This window comes from Peromyscus californicus, unplaced genomic scaffold, assembly GCF_007827085.1.
Source record: "Peromyscus californicus insignis strain IS unplaced genomic scaffold, ASM782708v3 Scaffold_21__1_contigs__length_65335640, whole genome shotgun sequence".
Taxonomy (NCBI): domain Eukaryota; kingdom Metazoa; phylum Chordata; class Mammalia; order Rodentia; family Cricetidae; genus Peromyscus; species Peromyscus californicus.
In genome coordinates, this window is record NW_026294514.1 from 25,585,236 (window position 1) to 25,602,602 (window position 17,367).

At 48.6% G+C, this 17,367-nt stretch overlaps 1 protein-coding gene across 1 annotated transcript in view; it reads right to left on the bottom strand.

Annotated features, from left to right (window-relative positions):
- Window positions 1-252: 252 nt before the first annotated feature.
- The window catches only part of Marchf4 (membrane associated ring-CH-type finger 4), a 122,297-nt gene continuing 105,182 nt past the window's right edge, over window positions 253-17,367 (bottom strand). Inside the window, exon 4 of the mRNA XM_052749816.1 lies at window positions 253-2,152. Within this exon, the coding sequence (XP_052605776.1) occupies window positions 1,782-2,152 (371 nt within the window). The 3' untranslated portion in view covers window positions 253-1,781. The remainder of the gene's footprint in view (window positions 2,153-17,367) is intronic.

Consider the following 17,367-nt stretch of genomic DNA (forward strand, 5'->3'; position numbering starts at 1 on the left):
TGTCTGCCCTAACCTCTGGTACACACACACACACACACACACACACACACACACACACACACACACACACCACGAGTACCCATGTATCAATACACACATGACACATGCTGAGGGCAGCACACCTCTCCGCCCTAGCGTCTGGACTTTCAAAGAAGAAATGCAAACACTGAACTCTCACGAAGAGAAGATACAGAACAAGAGCAGCGGCTGTCACCGGAGGAAAAGGAAGAAACCGTGGGGAAGGGACACGCGTGGTAGGGAAAGACATTTTATTTCCAAGCTTTTAAGAGAATATTACAAATAACAGAGAGTTTTAAAAAACCCTAAAAACTAGTTTAAAAAAGTACTCGACACTGTCCTTTTAATACCCAAGGATGGCGCGTCCATTGTGCCACGACGGTAAGAAACTGTGGGTGATCACCCAGCGGCCTTCCCTGGCAGGTCCCGGAACACACGGGCGGCTCCTGAGATAGTGCTCCCCACGGGCTCCTTGGAGTGCTCGGTCGCACAGGGAGGACCAAGGTGCGCACCGCACTGAGCACAAGGCGAGCAGAGCTGCCTCTTCAGGGAGGGTGCCGGTGCCAGGACGCCAGGAATACTTAGATCGGTGTTCACTCCTTTCTTGAGATACACAGGCCAGCGTCATCCCACACTGCAGCAGACCCAGGTGGGAGGCTCTGGATGTGTGCGTGCGTGTATGCATGTGTGCATGCGTGTGCGTGTGTGTGCATGCGTGCATGTGTGCGTGTGTGTGCCTACCCTTTCGAATGCCAAGGCCAAAAGGACATGGCACTACATTATCCCGGGTGTGGGTGGGGCTCAGCAGTAGGGCGAATTATCCCTGGCCTGGCATTTGAAGGTTAAAGCCGCAGCAGCAGCTGTGTGCTTGAGATACTCATGAGAAATCCATACTTCCCTCTACACACACACACACACACACACACACACGCACGCACGCACGCACGCACGCACACGCACACGCACACAGGTATGTGTGTAAGGAGTCCCCCATCCTGTAAACATCTTTGAGCCCAATCACCATAAAATAAACAAGGGAACAGAAAGATGCCCATCCCCAAACCTCAGCCTTCTTTGAGCTCATGTGATACTCGCCGTTACAGCTAGGAAAGTTCTCTCTGGGGTGACACAGCCCCATCTCTCGCCAGGCATATCTGCAGCTCCCTTCCTGAACGGTCTCCCGGGGGTCCGTGAAGCCATCTGAGTCACTGGAACTTTGCAGAGTGCAGGCTCCCCCCCACCATCCCCGACAAGCATGGTAGGGGTACCAGCTCACAAGGTCCCACTCTGTCCCTGGGGCACCCAGGGCTGGGAAGCAGCACCCAAAGAGGAGCAAACCCCAGACTGGGAGAGAGGTGCGGATTACAAAAGCTGGTCCACGGGTGGCCTTGGCTTGTTCTCTTTGCTGCCCTCACAACCCACAGGGGCAGCAGGTACCTCGGGTACCGGCTGCCATTTTCTGCCCAGCCCTTTCTGGGTGCCTTGCTACTTGTCATTCTGCAGGGAGGAGTGTTTTCTGAGAGCGGGTTCCATTTGTCCCACCCTCCGTTGTGCAGTCTGTGAAACCCAACAGACTGGAAATCACAGGATCTCTCCAGCAGGCAGCCTCCCCACGGCTCCCCTCTGCTCCAGGCTCCCTCGAGGCCCCCCACCCACGGCCGGATTTCTGCCTCCCATGCCTGCTTCCTGGGCCCCTCCTGGCCCAGCCGCTTTCCTGGGGGCGGGGTGTGTGTGTGGTCTCAGCCTTCCTCCCCGGCCTCCTTTCACACCGTGGTGACTCTCATGACGAGTTCTCGGCTGCCGCCCTGCGTGCTCCGCTGTTCGTGAGGTCTCAAGTGACTCAGGATGTGCAGAATGGTGTAAGCACAGTGGTGTTGGGACCCAGGGCCTGAGGGGTGGCTGGCAGCCCTGGTGGGGCCCTCTTCACGGGCAGGAGGGCTGGCTGCTGCCTCCTCTTCCGTGGAGGGGATATTGGCTTGGGTTGATGAGGAAGTCCGCGGGTTTGTCCTGCCTCCTGATTTTTGATCCTCTAAGTCTTTTGTCTTGTCATAGTTCAGCACTTTCCACTGCTGGTTGACGGCCTGCCATCGTTTAAAGATGCGGTATACGGAGGGTCCTTCGTGGATGATGAGACCTGGCAGGAAGAGAAGAAAACAAAGGCTCAGCAAAGAAGGCTCTGAGCCACTTGACGCCAGAGCACCTCTAGGTTTCCCGGGCTCCGTGAGTCACCAGAAGGAAGAAGGATCATGAAATCGTGGAGATCTGCATGAAACGCCTTTGTCTACTTCTGCTCCATCCTGCCCCCTTCCTGGTTTGACACAATTCAAAGTCTCCAATTAAGTCATAATGTAAATATTTTTTTCCTCCCCGTATTACATATTCATGACGCCCTGTGCTTAGCAGGTGTCGAATGAATCGTGCACCTTTAAAAGGCAACATCAATGGGATCCTGTGGTCATTCCAATCCTGCTGAATGACAGACATCTGACACTCCTTTCCTTAGCTCTTTGCATAGCCTCTGCTACTGAAATACAAATCCCTCTGGCAGAGTGAACGTTCTTGCAGTTATACTGGGCAAATAAAGTGGGAGCCAGTGGAGACAGGCCACATCTAGCAAACCAGACACAAACAAGCCACATTACAAACAAGGCGACAAGGCAAATGGATAGCAATTGAAGGCCTACTGTGTGCAAAGCACTTGGGATCCTGAAGTGCCCGAGACAGGAAGTCTTGCTGTTGGAGAACTTAGATTTAAGTGAGGAGGCACGTATGAGACATGCAAATAAACCAACTAGGACCCTTTTTCTGTGCGGGCACATGCTGGGAGGAAGATGAAACAGGGTTAAACAGCCCTTGGCTGTAGGCATTTGGGGTCTTGTTTTAGCAAGAGGGAAGAGAAAGGCCATGGGGTTGAGGTCGGCATGGCTAACACAGCACAAACATTTGGGTGGGGAGAGGGGAGGAGGAGGTGGGCAGCTATGATCATGTCTTACATTTCTCCAGTATAGTGGGGATCCCCTGAAGAGATTTAGAAGAGAGAATGACATGGACAGATCTGCTCTTAAGAAAATTCACTGGTGCCCCAAAAGGGGCAAGAATAGAAATCTCCAATGAAGCAGGAAATGACAGAGCATTGAAAGTGAGAACCGGTGACCGGTGTTGGGGACACATGGAGTGATGAGACGTCTTTAGAAGCAGGATGTGTGTCGCAGGTAGAGCTGACAGACTTGCAGAGAGATGGGCTGTGAGCACAGAGAAGCCTCTGAACAACTGTGAAGATTCTGGCTGCCATAGTTGGGTGATGAGGGCGCCATTTGCTGACGCCCCAGGTCCCAGGGCTGGCATGTGGATCTGTATGGTGGTAGTGACTATTAGTTCACTATGGCTGCCACAGTCAATGTCCAGAAGCTCACAGGAGCAACGTGGACTAGTCACCCTCACCTCCTCACTACGGCACAAGTCCTGGATGGGAACACCTCACAGCGTTTCCGCTTCAGCTCAGACTCTGGGAAAAAAAAGAAGAACCACCCCCTGCCGCTCCTCCCAGCATCCAACAACTCCTGCAATTGCATTTCTCTCTACGCATCTGCAAGAGCTCACCGAGAGAGACACACTGGTTCCGAGCCCTGGGTGAACCCAGACAACAGTTTTAGAGGGAGTATAATTTCCTAAAGACGCCCCTGTGGACCCCTGACCCAGTGCGATGGGTGCTGGACAAAGAGGCCTCCCCTCTGTTGCCAAGGGTGCCAACGCCCATTACTTCTGTGTACCCTTAAATGTGTACCTGTGCACCATCGGTACGGAAGCCAGTCGTTCATCTGTTTGTCCCACGTGCCTTGTTCGCGTGCGGCCTTGTGCCGTTGTCCAGGCTACAGGCTCGGGCTGAGTCTCCATAGCCAATGCAGCACCAGGGACATCACAGGGACTCACTAAGGAGGAGCCTGGGCCCGGGTACAGAGAACCGGGGGCTTTTAAGGCCCCAGACAAAATTTCTGGCTGGAATCTCTACACTCCATCCTTAATTAGCCTCTCGATCAGACAATTTTCCTCTGATTGAAGAGGGTGCCTTAAGTTTTTGGTTTGAATCCTGCCTTTTAATTGCCGGTCTAGTGTTCAGGCAGTAATTAAACCATTTTAATGGATAAGTGGGTGAGCGGGGAGGAGTGCACCTGTTTTTCTAGATAACACTTATTTGGGAAAAGTTGGAAAAACATAAACTACCTCATTTCCATTCACTCCTCTTAGCAACAACCACCACCACCCCCCTCCACCCACTCCTGCTTCGCCGAAATAATGATTGATTCCTTGCATGGAGGACGTTTTTAAAAACAAGGAAGATGATGAGGGCTAGGAGGGCAGCCACCAAGAAGCCTGAGAGTCAGAAGAGAGCAGTGGACTGAGAAGGAGGTGGAATTCAGGCAGGCGAGCAAAGGGCTGTGGGTGACGAGTTTGAGATAGAGGAGAAAGAAAGGGCGGGGATGCAGCTCTACTTGCCAGGCCTTTGTCCGCCCCGGGTTTAATCCCCAGTCCTGACTGCATGAACCACCGTGGCGGGGCAAGCCTGCAATCCTAGCACGTGACAGGTAGAGGCGGGAGGTTGGGGAGCTTAAGGACATCGCTGATCACAGAGAGAGAGTTTGGAACCAGCATGCGCTTCATGCGACCCTGACTCAAAAACAAACAAGAAAAGAAGAAGGGAGGGAGGGAGGGGAGGGAGGGAGGGAGGGAGAGGGAGGGAGGGAGGAAGGGAGGAAGGGAGGGAGGCAAGAAATGTGAATTGTAACTGAGTCCTTCCCTGGGATTTTCTATGCACTTCAACAGCTACATTAACTGTACATTACTTGCAATGTACCCAGATCTTGACTGTATTTGTGGTATTTCGGAAGAATAGACATTTCGCCTCTCTAAAGTGTCTCCAACTTTTGGGCTCCTCCTCCTCCTCACAGGGTTATAGGTTCTATAGGTTGTTAGACACTTCTTTCATCGTCTCTCTCCCCTTCTGCTTCGCTTCAGCCGAAATGGCCTTTCACTTAGACTCTGAGGAATGGGGAGAAGGCTGGTCACCACCACGAGTGGGCAGTCCTGCTTGCCTAGCTCCTCCATACCCTATAACCATAGCAACAACAAGGAGTTCTCTAAAAAGCATCCCGGCCTTTCCTTAGTGCGTTCTGACCATTGGATTTTTCCTGTGAGCGGAGAGACACAACTTGACCCAATGTTGTCTTTTCTGAGTGCCCACTCTGCATGTCTCTGAGCCCCTGCCATTGGGGGGGGGCGGGTGGGGTTGGGGCACAACCCCGCTTCCCACCATGTGTGCAATAACAGGTCAAGCCAAGTTGATGAGTAAGTCTACGGGGAAGCCTCTACCCCCCCTCAGTGACCCAGAATTCACCTTCAGACCCTCCTCTCTTGCCAGTGTTCCGGCTAAGTGACTTAAAAGTTGTTGACAACTCTGAAACACTGCTTTTCAAACTTGGGTGTGTATCAGAATCTTCAGAGAGCATAGTAACTCACAGATTCCTGGCTCTATCCCCAGAAAGCCTGACTCAGTAGGTCTGGGGCCAGGCCTGAGAATCTGCATCTCAAAGAAGCCTCAGGTGACTCTGGAGATGGCCATAGTGGGCTACACTGAGCAAGACTGCCTAGACAGAATGCTTGTCCCTGCCTAGACACAGCGCTTGTCCTTGCCCGCTACTGCACAGAAAACACTACATTTTATTTTTCCTCTTTTCTTTTCTTTTTCCCCAGACAGGGTCTCTCTGTGTATCCCTGGCTGTCCTAGAACTTGCTCTATAGACCAGGCTGACCTTGAACTTAGAGATCCTCCTGTCTTTGCTTCCTGAGTGCTGGTCTTAAAGGCATGCGTGACCACCTCCTGGCTGGAGTTTTATTTTTAAAAAAAAAAAAAGAGAAGGAAGGGGAGGAAGAGACTTAGACAGTAAAGTAAAGACAGTGCAAGCCTGGAGAACTGAGTCTGGATCCTCAACATCCATGTAAAAGATATGTGGTAGATGCCCATAATCTGAGCTCTGTGGGATATATATATATATGTATGTATATATACATATATATACATACATATAGATACACACACACACACACATATATATATATACTAGACACACACACACACACACACACACACACACACACACACACACACACATATATATATATATATTCTAGACACACACATACACTAGGCACAGAAGGATCCCTAGGGTTTACTGACCATACAGTATAATTGAAGTGCAAGGTCCAGATTCAGTGAAAGAGCTTGTCTCAAAAAACAAGGTCGAAAAGCAATTGAAGAAGACACTTGACATTCACTTCTGGCTTCTACATGTATGAGTACACACATGCATGCCCATCTGCCAATGATCCAGCACACATGCATGTGTGTACCTGTGTGTGTGTGCATACATACACACACACACACACACACACACACACACACACTACATGTAAATTTGAAAAAAAATGCTCTCTCCAGATGTGACAGATGTTAAAACATAGGGCAATGGTAGAAATGGCCACTTCCTAGACCCAATGACCCTTGGTCCCCATAATTTAGAGTCAATTCACCTGCTAGCAAGCATATATAGAGTAGTAGTACGTCTGCCACTTGTAAGCCTTGTGGCTTCAGCAAGGAACTTGCTCATTGCAGGCCTCAGTTTCTCATCAGCAAGTTGGAACTGGTGTTCCCTTCCTCGAGTCTTTATGAGACCGGATGAAGTGAGGAATCCTGAGTGCTGACTTGGCTGGCATGACCGTCAAGGCTACATGAAAGAGGTCATTGGAGGAAGACCACAGGACACTCGTCTGTCTTCTTTCTCCTTCACTGCCAATCTGTCCCCATGTGGAATGCCTCCCCTCCGTTGTCAGGAGGAGCCATCGTGTATGGAGAATAATAACACAGAGGTGTGAAAGGTGCTCTGGACACCGACCGGTTCTACAGGTGTGGAGTCAGCTCTCCCTTTGGGGCCTCCCTTCCCACCATCAGTGCCGCCCCTTCCCTCGAAGGCTTCCTATATTATGTTTTCATTACTGGGACCAAATACCAGGCAAGAAGCAGTTTAAGAGAGGAAGGGGCTATGGCACACTGCATCCAAAGGAGTAAGTGGATGCAGCCGAAAGTGGGGCCAGGCTATAACGCTCCAAGGCCCACTTTCAGGGACCTAGTCTTCCGGCAAGGCTGCACCTTCTAAAGGTTCCACAACCTTTCCATACAGTGCCACAGTTGGGGATCAAAAGTTCAAACACAGGCTGGGTGGTGGTGGTGGCACAAGCTTTTAATCCCAGCACTCAGGAGGCAGAGCCAGGTGGATCTCTGTGAGTTCAAGGCCAACTTGGTCTACAGAGCGAGATCCCAGGACAGGCACCAAAACTACACAGAGAAACCCTGTCTTGAAAAAACAAAAACAAACAAAAAAGTTCAAACACATGAGCCTATGGGGGTAGTCACATTCAAACCACAATATTTCCCCTCTGCCAGACAGTGTGGTCTGACTTTGTGTCTCTCCCTGAAGCCCCACCCACAGTGGTCAAACACTCACCTTCCAGACTGCACCCCTCAAAGACCCAGCCCTGGAACTTACGCTAAAGACAGTAGCAGGCAAGTAGAGAAGAAATATGCAATTCAGGAGGAATAGGAAATACTTTGGTGGGCTCAGAGGGTTGCTTCTGGCAGAGACCAGATTGTTGTCTATCTGCTGAGGACTCTCCAGGGCCTGTCTTCATGCTTCTCACCGTGTGGCCACGATGCCCTGCTGAGGGCCTGCCCGGAGAAGTAGTGGCAGAGGGAGCCAGGCGCCTCACTTGGGCAAACTCACGTTGATTTGAAGGACCCCAGTAATCCAGAACCAAAAGACAAAAGACGCCAAGAGTGTTTGATGAGGGTCGAGGGAAGCCATTGTTTCCGTGTTAGCTTGGTGCCTGGGCACTGAAGGGCAGTGTCTCCTTGATAGGACTTCTTCTAGAGCGCTCACCTTAGCGGGCTCCTGATGGGGCCGATTGCCTTTGGTCAACGCACAGAGTGTGTCTTGAGGCTTCGGAGTCAGAACCATTGCCTCCCCTCTGCTTACCCAGGGCAATGCAGACCTATGAGAAGCCTCTTCTGAGGAGAGGAATAGACGGGTGAAATGTCTGGGAGTGGAGTAAGCTTTACGCAATAGGACTGGAGAGGGGAGGGAAAATCTGGAGTCTCAGATATGCACTGGTATCACTGAAGGGACCATTTCTGTATGGATCTGTGCAATTGGGGAGTTTTCTGCAGGGTTCCTTTCTGAAGCTGAGAGCTCTTACTCTATGGCCATGGCATTCTTCAGCCACACTGGTGGTATCAGCGCTTAGAGGTGATGATGAAGGCCGTGGTGACGGTGAAAGTCACGGTGATGGTAGTGTGTCTTGGAAGCTTAAAATGTCCTGCCACTCTGAAAGGGCTTTTCAAAAGGAGCTGTTTATCACAGAAACTTACCTGTGAGGTGAGCCATCTCAGCTCTGTTTTGTAGAAGAGGAGACTGAGCTCAGGGAAGAGCTAAGCATCTTGTCCAAGGACACACAGTTTGTCTATGAAGTGGGGCATCACCCTAGAGTATCTAGATCAGAGCAGCGCCATGTGGCTGTTGCTCCTTCTTCCTCCATGCCCCAGGTCATGTGTACACCTCTCAAACAACTACGGAGAAGGTGGTAACTCTTGTTTTAATTGTATATGTTTATATACAATTTCTATTAGCGTTACTAATAAGATCTCTTATACGATATGTGTTTGAATGTGTGATGCATTGTTTTGACAGTGGCCACCACGAAATTGTGCTCTAGAGCAGACTCTGTGAGGGTTGCCCCTCGTTCTTGGTTTTCCTGTCAGGGAGATGGGGACTGTAAAAGCAGTCATGCCATGGAGTTGCATGGGGTAAAGAAGATTAAAAAGATGAAGAACCCTACAGCATGTGAAGCATTTTTCACAGTACTTAGAACACAATGCATAATGGATGCTAGTTATTATTTTATCATCATTACTAAATAAATATCACATGATTTCATCTTACATAAATAATGGATAAGTAAATATAACCAGCTATTTTTGGGTGTGTCTGGGGACGCCAGATTGGCAAGGCCACCTCACGCTCTCGGGAGAGATATCTTCATGCTTCTCAGGCACAGCCGGGCTGTGCTTCACATATGTTATTATAAATTTAAAAAGTTGTTTGTGTAGGCAGACATACCCAAACTCTGGTTTATTGTTTGAATCTGAAATGTCCCCCGCAGGTCCTCAGATCCCTGCTTGTGGGGCTGTTTTGAAGGCTGTGGAGCCATTAAGAGGTGGGGCCTGGCTAGCAGAAGTAGGTCACGGTGGAGGGAGGCTTTGAAGGTTATATGTGCCCCCGTTCCCAGCCTGCTTTCTCTGCTGCTCCCTGGCTGCCATCATATGAACAAGCATACTCTCACTATGGTATATTGTCACCCCCACCTCAGTGTCTTTCCGGCCAGGATGGACAGCAGCCTCTAAAACCCAATGCCAGAACAAGCATCTCTGGTTTAAGTTGTTTCTGCCAGGCATTGTGGTTACAGTAACGCAAAAATAACCGACATAGTCTGTATCCTTGGAGAATTTGGGCTCTTCCAATCCTTGAGACTTAAACAGGTGATACTTGGGAGCTGGGGTGTTTATCTTACGTCAGATTATCCTAGCTCAGAACCTTTCTAGAAATTCCTCACTGGGGTGGGCTTTCGGTGATGAGAGAGGGCTAGCAGTCCACCATGGTCACTCTGCCATGGTCACCCCTCCACATACAGCTGCCACTGGGATGGAATGGCATTTCCTGTCCCCCTTCTGAACTAGGAGAGGCCAGATCTCTGGTGTGAATGTGAACAGACTCGGGCCGACATTTAAGAAACAGGCATTGAATGAACGCGTTAGAGGAGGGCCTGCTGACTTCAAGGTCCATTTTCTACTGGATGGAAGCAACAAGCTTAAAAGCCTAAAGACTATGAGGCTACAGAGTGGGAGGGGCTTGAGTCCCTGGATCATTGTGTGGAGGAGAGTCTCTTGCTGCTCTGGAACCTCGCTGGGTTAAACCACTGATGAAGGGATGAAGTTGGTTGCTGAAGTTTCCTAACAAATACACCTTCAGCGAAGAGCAGTTTGTGGCTTGATGGCATGTATCATGGCATCCCCAAAATGTATTAACTGGTTTGAGCATCCATGTTATTTATTCAGCTGGGTCTGTTCTTTATCACAAGCCCACTAATAGACAGACACAGCATTCCTGAATCTGTCTGATGCTGAGAACAGTCCCTAAGATGTGCCCCTAAAATATTTTGGGTTTGTGGGTACATCTGGAAGAGTAAAGTTCCTCTTTGTGGGGTATCCTTTGGAGTGGATGGTGCTCACATGGCAAATTTTCTTCTAGATCCATCATCCTCAATCTCAATGCCATCCAGCAACCTAGCTGTGGAGAGAGATGACCGTGTACAGGAAGCTTTGGGTGGTAAGATATGAGTCAACATTAATCCGGACACTGGACAAACTCCCTGCAGGTAACGGAGTACAGAACACCCACCCTCTCATCCATTTACAAAGCTGATACTTCTCATGCCCAGCCCAACATTCCTGGGGATGCCCTACAGCCAGTTGTCAGCCGTGGAGAACTTTACCATCATTTCACTCTGTACATAACTTCTAAATCCTAGGTGGGAGGAACTCAGAGATTAGTAGGTTCAACACTCATGTCTTATAGATGAGGAAACCGTTTGTTGAGAGGAAGTGTGCCTAAGGCCGGAGACTAATTAGGCGACTAATCTAGTGTTTCTAGGCTCTCTTGGACCAGGCTACCTCCGTTTTCCATTCAGTTTCCTAAACAGGGAATTAACAGGCTTGACAGGTGGAATCATTTCTACCCAGAATGAGTTAAAATTTATTTATTTATTTGTGTGTGTGTGTGTGTGTGTGTGTGTGTGTGTGTGTGTGTGTGTGTGTGCGTGCGCGCGCTAAGGCATGTGGGTGGAGGTCAGAGGACAACTTGTCGGAGTCAGTTCCCTCCTTCCATCATGTGGATCCCAGGCTGCCTTTACCCACTGAACCATCTCACTGGCCCTAAAGTTAGATTCAAAACTACAAATGTTTCGCAATCTTCTTGTCCTCCTATTCCCATTGAAATCTCTGAATGTTTTAAGGATGGGGGCTTGATAGCTGCACGTTACAAGATGGAACCTCAGGGGACCGCACCGAGAAGAAACTATGACAACAGCTGTTTGTACACCTAACAGCTGCTCTGATATTCTATTGTTAAAGGTTTGGAAGTGACCTCTCTTCTTCTTTCCCTGACCGCACTCCACTCACAAGTGACAAATACACGCGACAAGGGTGACATCCTCATTTTTGCAGTGTTGACTTTAGAATTGACTTTTTGATGGTCAATCTCTTAGGTCTGTGGAATGATTAAAAATTACGTTTGGTGCCAAAGCTCTTAATTAATTTTCTCTTGTTAAGTCCTAATAATGTGACCCACTGGAGCAGAGAATGCCCCATTTGTTTGCTGGAAGGTTCTGTCAACTTCAGCAACAGAAGACAGCGTCATTAGAGAGATGACTGAAGAGGAGACAGGTGGAATGAGGCCATCAGGTATAATCAGATCTTGGCGAAGGGAGGTGAGTGTGGAACCATGAACCTCCAAGAAAAGATGCTGCTCAAAATAAGAGCAGATCGTACAAGGAAGCCGGGTTCAGGCTCCGTCTCTGTCTCAGCCGTGACTGAATTCAGATTGTGGTACAGCTGGCCAACCTTTGCTCACTGCCCACTTGAAGGGGACTGCACGCTGATCAAGTGTCTCCTCTCCTGGGCACTGATAGTTCTGAGGAGCTACCATCTACATGAGCCCTCTGGGTCCTCTCAACCAGCCTCTAGTGATGCTGTTCTTCACAGAGGATGAACAGGGAGCAGGGGGACGGGGTGCAGTTCATATAAGGATGCAAAGTTAGTAAGAAACAGAGAGATGTGGCCGTGGGTCCCAGACCATTCCATCTTGTCACTCCTGTTGGTCCAGATGCCACCACTCTGACATCAGAGACTCAGTTTCTCCTGTTCTTCCCATTTTGTCTCCATTGGTTCCTTAAATGTTTAATGTCACCTGTCCTATGTCCCTAGGCCACCTCTTCTCTGAGCATCCCTCCCACATTAACTCGGGAAACCCCACAGCTTCAGCTCTTCCTGTGGACCTCCAAATCTGTTTCAAATCTGACCCAACTTTCAGCAGAATCTTGGGCATGGACTTACCTTTCCTTATCATCTCCCTTCTTCCAATCAGCCACCAATCCTTGCAGGACTGGCCCAATGCCTCCAACATCTTCCTCTATGTCACAGTTCAGAGGAACCACCTGTGTGCTATGAAAGGTCTTTCCCCCCTCACCCTCTCCAAGACCCTGATCCACTTTCCCTGGCACTCATCTCTGTGGTGTACAATGACTTGTTTCTCTTGATACAAGCCCTTGGTTTAGAGACAGCCTTTGCCCCTCTGCTGAGACTTTCAGCTTGCGATGGTCTTTTTGTTTTGGTTATCTTTGCCAAAGCGTACCCTTGGGCCCCTTTTGTTTTGCTGGGAATTGAACTCAGGACCTTTAGACGAGCAATGAGTGCTCTTAACCACTCATCCCATCCATTCCACAGGCTGGGTGACTCCCCAGGTCGTCTCTATCTCTTTCCTGCCATGCCTGTGCTGCGTCTCTGTTTCCTGCCCTGGTTATTATAAGCATTATCTCAGCCAATCTCTTCTGCTTCCAGTCGGCCCATCTCTGACCTATGTTTCCCATAGGTGTTAGATTTATAGGTTTAAAAATGTATGTCTAATCAGACTTCGCTATGTAAAATTCTGGCATTGCTTCCCATCCTCAGTGGAGTAGTGTCACAGTTCTCAGCAGATGACTTATGGCCCTGTGGGATTTGGCCTCTGCCAACTTCCCCAAACTTATCGCTCGTCGTCAACCTCCTGCTCTGGTTCTTTGCCACTGAACCATATAAACCCACTCAGTTTCATAAGCATACCTTGTTCATTCTGTGTTTCTACACAGATGAGTCCCTTTGCCTAGAATATTCTTCTCCCTCTTTTGGACAAACTTTGACCTCTCTCTTATAACCAGCTTAAGGGTAAGGTTCTTTCAACGAGTGTCTTGGGGTCTTCAAGAGAGTTCCTTCCTCTCTGCTCTGTCCTGTCTTTCTCTTTGCCTCTGATAGGGACCCTGTCATAGTAAGTTATCCTGTGCTTGGAGTCTGAACTCTTGGACAGATATGTCTCATTCATCTCTCTCTTATGGTTCTTGACTTTGGGGAAGAACAAGGCAGCCAGTAGATGCTATTGAACTAACAGATACAGCCATTCCAAGCCCTTTGACTTGGTCCCCCTTCCAGGGACTTGTGTCCGTATTCAGACCCCAGCACCAACTCCGATTTCTGAGTGTCAACTGTAGAGAGCTGTGTGCAACCGCGCCTCAAAGATGGCGCTGGCTTCCGCCTTCCACCCTCCCGACGGTGAGTGCTCTCTGAGATAAACAACTCCTTATTTGGCTAAGGCTAGGATCTGGCTTGCTTCCGCGCACCTGGACCTATCCGCAGTACCCACGTGGCAGACTGGGGTAGGCTACCCAGAGGCTATTTAGGTTGTGGGTTGGCTCTCCCCGGGGTCAGAAGATTGTCTCAAGGTTCCTGAATAAACTGCTTGGAGAAGAGCCTGGTGTTGCGTCTTCCTTGCTGGTCGAGGCAGACGCGACAGTCAGTCAACGATCATTTCCCTCTATGAGATGTAAGATCCACCAGAACCGGTCAGTGCCTCTTGTGTTTGAGTGTGTGTGTTCAGTGCTCTCTCAATGTTTGTGTATGAATGAATAGATTTCCCAAGTTCACGTCAGGCAGTAGAATTAGATTTACCTAACCAAGCCGGGCGGTGGTGGCGCATGCCTTTAATCCCAGCACTCTGGAGGCAGAGCCAGGTGGATCTCTGTGAGTTCGAGGCCAGCCTGGGCTACCAAGTGGAGTCCCAGGAAAGGCACAAAGCTACACAGAGAAACCCTGTCTCGAAAAACGAAAAAAAAAAAAAAAATTGATTTACCTAACCTAAAATACCCTTCTCCAGAGAATATCACAGGTAGACAGACTATTGAAATTTCATCCTAATTTCTAAAGTCCCTTTCTCCATTAGCATAAAAACAGCGCTGACTTTTTAAAAGATACATCAATGGCTGACCACCTGAGTTCCAAACACAAGACTGGAACAGATGTGGCCCAACGAACTTCTGATTGTTGCGATGGTTATGGCTGGGCTAATTTCTGCCTCCTTTGAAGTCTGCCATGTTATGATATTGCTAGGTTAGGGGTCATTCCTAGCTGGTAAGTATAATTCCATATAGAGCAATCAGAGATAAAATAGGCCATAGAGGGGCTGAAGAGGTGGCTCAGTGGTCAAGAGCACTCACTACTCTTCCAAGGGTCCTGAGTTCAATTCCCAGCAACCACATGGCAGCTCACAACTGTCTGATGTCATCTTCTGGTGTACAGATATACATACAAAGTATCCATACACATAAAATACATGACTAAATAAACCTTTAGAAAAAAAAAAACAGGCCATAGAAAGTGCCCTGGAACTGGAGCCAGATGTTCTTGGTCCTCTCCTCAGCTCCACTGTGTGCTTAGCTGTGTGACCTGGAGCACAGCTGTCCCGGGCCTTCATGAACCTGTGAAATAGGGATCACAGTGCTCACCCCTCTCATCATCGAAAAGCTGTTGTACCTTCTTTCAAGGGGTTTGGTGGTTTGTTGTGTTCTCATTAACTTCCATTTGATTTTCATAGCATGCACTGGTCTAGGCCAGTGGTTCTTAACCTCCCTAATGCTGTGACCCTTTAATACAATTCCTCATGCTGTGGTGACCCCTCAACCATAAAATTATCTTCACTGTTACTTCATAACTTTAATTTTGCTACCATTACGAATTGTAATGTAGGTATGTTTTGGTGATAGAGGCTTGTCAAGGGGGTTGCAACCCACATGTCGAGAAGCGCTAGTCTAGGACCAGAAGACTCTAAACCGAGAGGTGCCTGATCTTTGGGGACAGTTTGCATCATGAAATAATACATTACCCATTGAGGTGCTCACATCCACGGTCATTGGCCTCAACCCTGGAGATATGCTGCATCCGATGGGGAACCTGGAGACCCTGGCAGCCACCTCAGGCAAAATCTTTTGATGAGAACTAAAGACCATTCTTGGAAAGAATCATTACTCTGGGTTTTCCCAGTGATTACCGATGCTCCTAAAAGCCAGCTGGGTGGCTATAGCTACGAATGAGACAGACTTGGTTTCACCAGCAGTAAACAGACAATGTTTGCTCTTGGCTTCCAGTGGAATCTCTCCAGAGTGTCCCTACCATCCTGAACTCTCACACTACCCTCACCATACTACTCCAATAGAGAAGCAAATATATTTGTAAAGATCCATACATAAAGAACTACCCGTTCAATGCTCTCGCCCATCTTTACTATCCATGGCTATTTAGCAGTGTTAGTGCACAAATTGTTGCTGGTGTTTCAAAAACAGAAAATCCAGAAGCTTACAGCAGCCGATGATTAGACTCTTCCCTTAGCCCCTTTGAGCCAACCCTGGCCTGGACTTATTTTCTTTTCTCCTGGCAATATATTTTTTATCCAGGTTCTGCATTGCTTAATACAAGTAGTTTGGACCTGTTGGATATGAGTTCTTTTACTCAACATTTTTTTTTTTCAATCAATATTTCCAGGGGATCTGAAAACTATGCTCAGGTCAACCCTAAGATGACATTGTGGATCTCCTTTTGCTTTTGAGCCCAGGGATGAGCCTGGACCCAGAAGCATGTGGTAGTGGGACGTGGTGAGGATTCTCCGACAGAAGTGAGCTGAGTTGCCGTCTCGCACTCCTTAGACAGATGCCAAGTTTGCTTTCTAGTGAAGCTGAGTGACTAGTAGAGACCAAAAATAAAAACATCTCTGGTGAATATTGCAGCTTCTGTTTGATTCTCCCTTCGGAAAGCCCTATATTTTTACACCCACCCTTGTTACCCATACTACTGGGGACAGTACTGCAGAGGAAGAGCAACTGATACCAAATGTCACCTTTATAGCCACCAGCATCACAACTACCACAAGGATCCGCTTATGGCGCCCCACTGCTGTCCATCACACACACACACACACACACACACACACACACACACACACACACACACACCGTTTCCTTGTCTCGGTCACAGGGCACTCTCTGCTTTATTTCACTTCCCAGCATTCTTTATGGCCAGGCAGCCTGTCCTGGGAAAGCATTGAACCATAGGTCCTATTTTCCTGCTGAGTTAGCCTACGATGCACCTTTCAAGATTTCACAATTTGAAAAAAATAAGAAAAATAACCTTTGTCCCCAGGGTTGATCTACCGAATTAGTTAGCACAGAGAGACAGAATACATTGGCTTAGATAAACCCATAAGGTCTGGCATTCCTGTGATCAGCCATGGCTTCTGTGATCAGTAGGATAGTCTCTAGGTCTTTTCAGTTTCTAATATTAAGTGACCCCAAAGAAATTCACATCACCATCATCTCAGCCAAATTATAACAAGGAGATGTTATCCTGTCACACAGAGCAGGGGCGCATATTTGATGTGACATGCCACTGTTGGAGAAGAACAGTGCGTTCCTTTCATGCCCCCAGTACTGTGACTAGGGCCACAAGAGTCCCAGATGAGGATGTATAGACAGTGTTTCAGCATGCTTCATTCAGAACAACCAGAGCCATTTCCACCCCCTCATTTGCATGGAGCAAACTGAAGCATAAACCTAATTAATCTTACTAATAATATAGGGGTAAAAACCCGAGAGATCAGAGAAGCAGGGGGCAGCCACAGTCGGTTCCTACCTCTTCCATTCCTCTGACCAAAAGGTCCGAGATTCTAGCCGGGCGGTGGTGGCGCACGCCTTTAATCCCAGCACTCGGGAGGCAGAGCCAGGCGGATCTCTGTGAGTTCGAGGCCAGCCTGGGCTACAGAGTGAGTCCCAGGAAAGGCGCAAAGCTACACAGAGAAACCCTGTCTCGAAAAACCAAAAAAAAAAAAAAAAGGTCCGAGATTCTGTCTCCATCCTGCCTTATCACTTCCATTTCCTCTCTGTACAGACCTCCAGACCTCTATGGTTAACCAGTGGCTAGCTCCACCTCTGACTCAGAACGCAAATAAATTATCACACAACAGAAAACCTTTGCAGTCAACAGCCACAATCATCTGTTGAAACAAAAGGAACCCAACCCTCCACCAACTGTGGTGGAAAAGAGGAGCACCACTG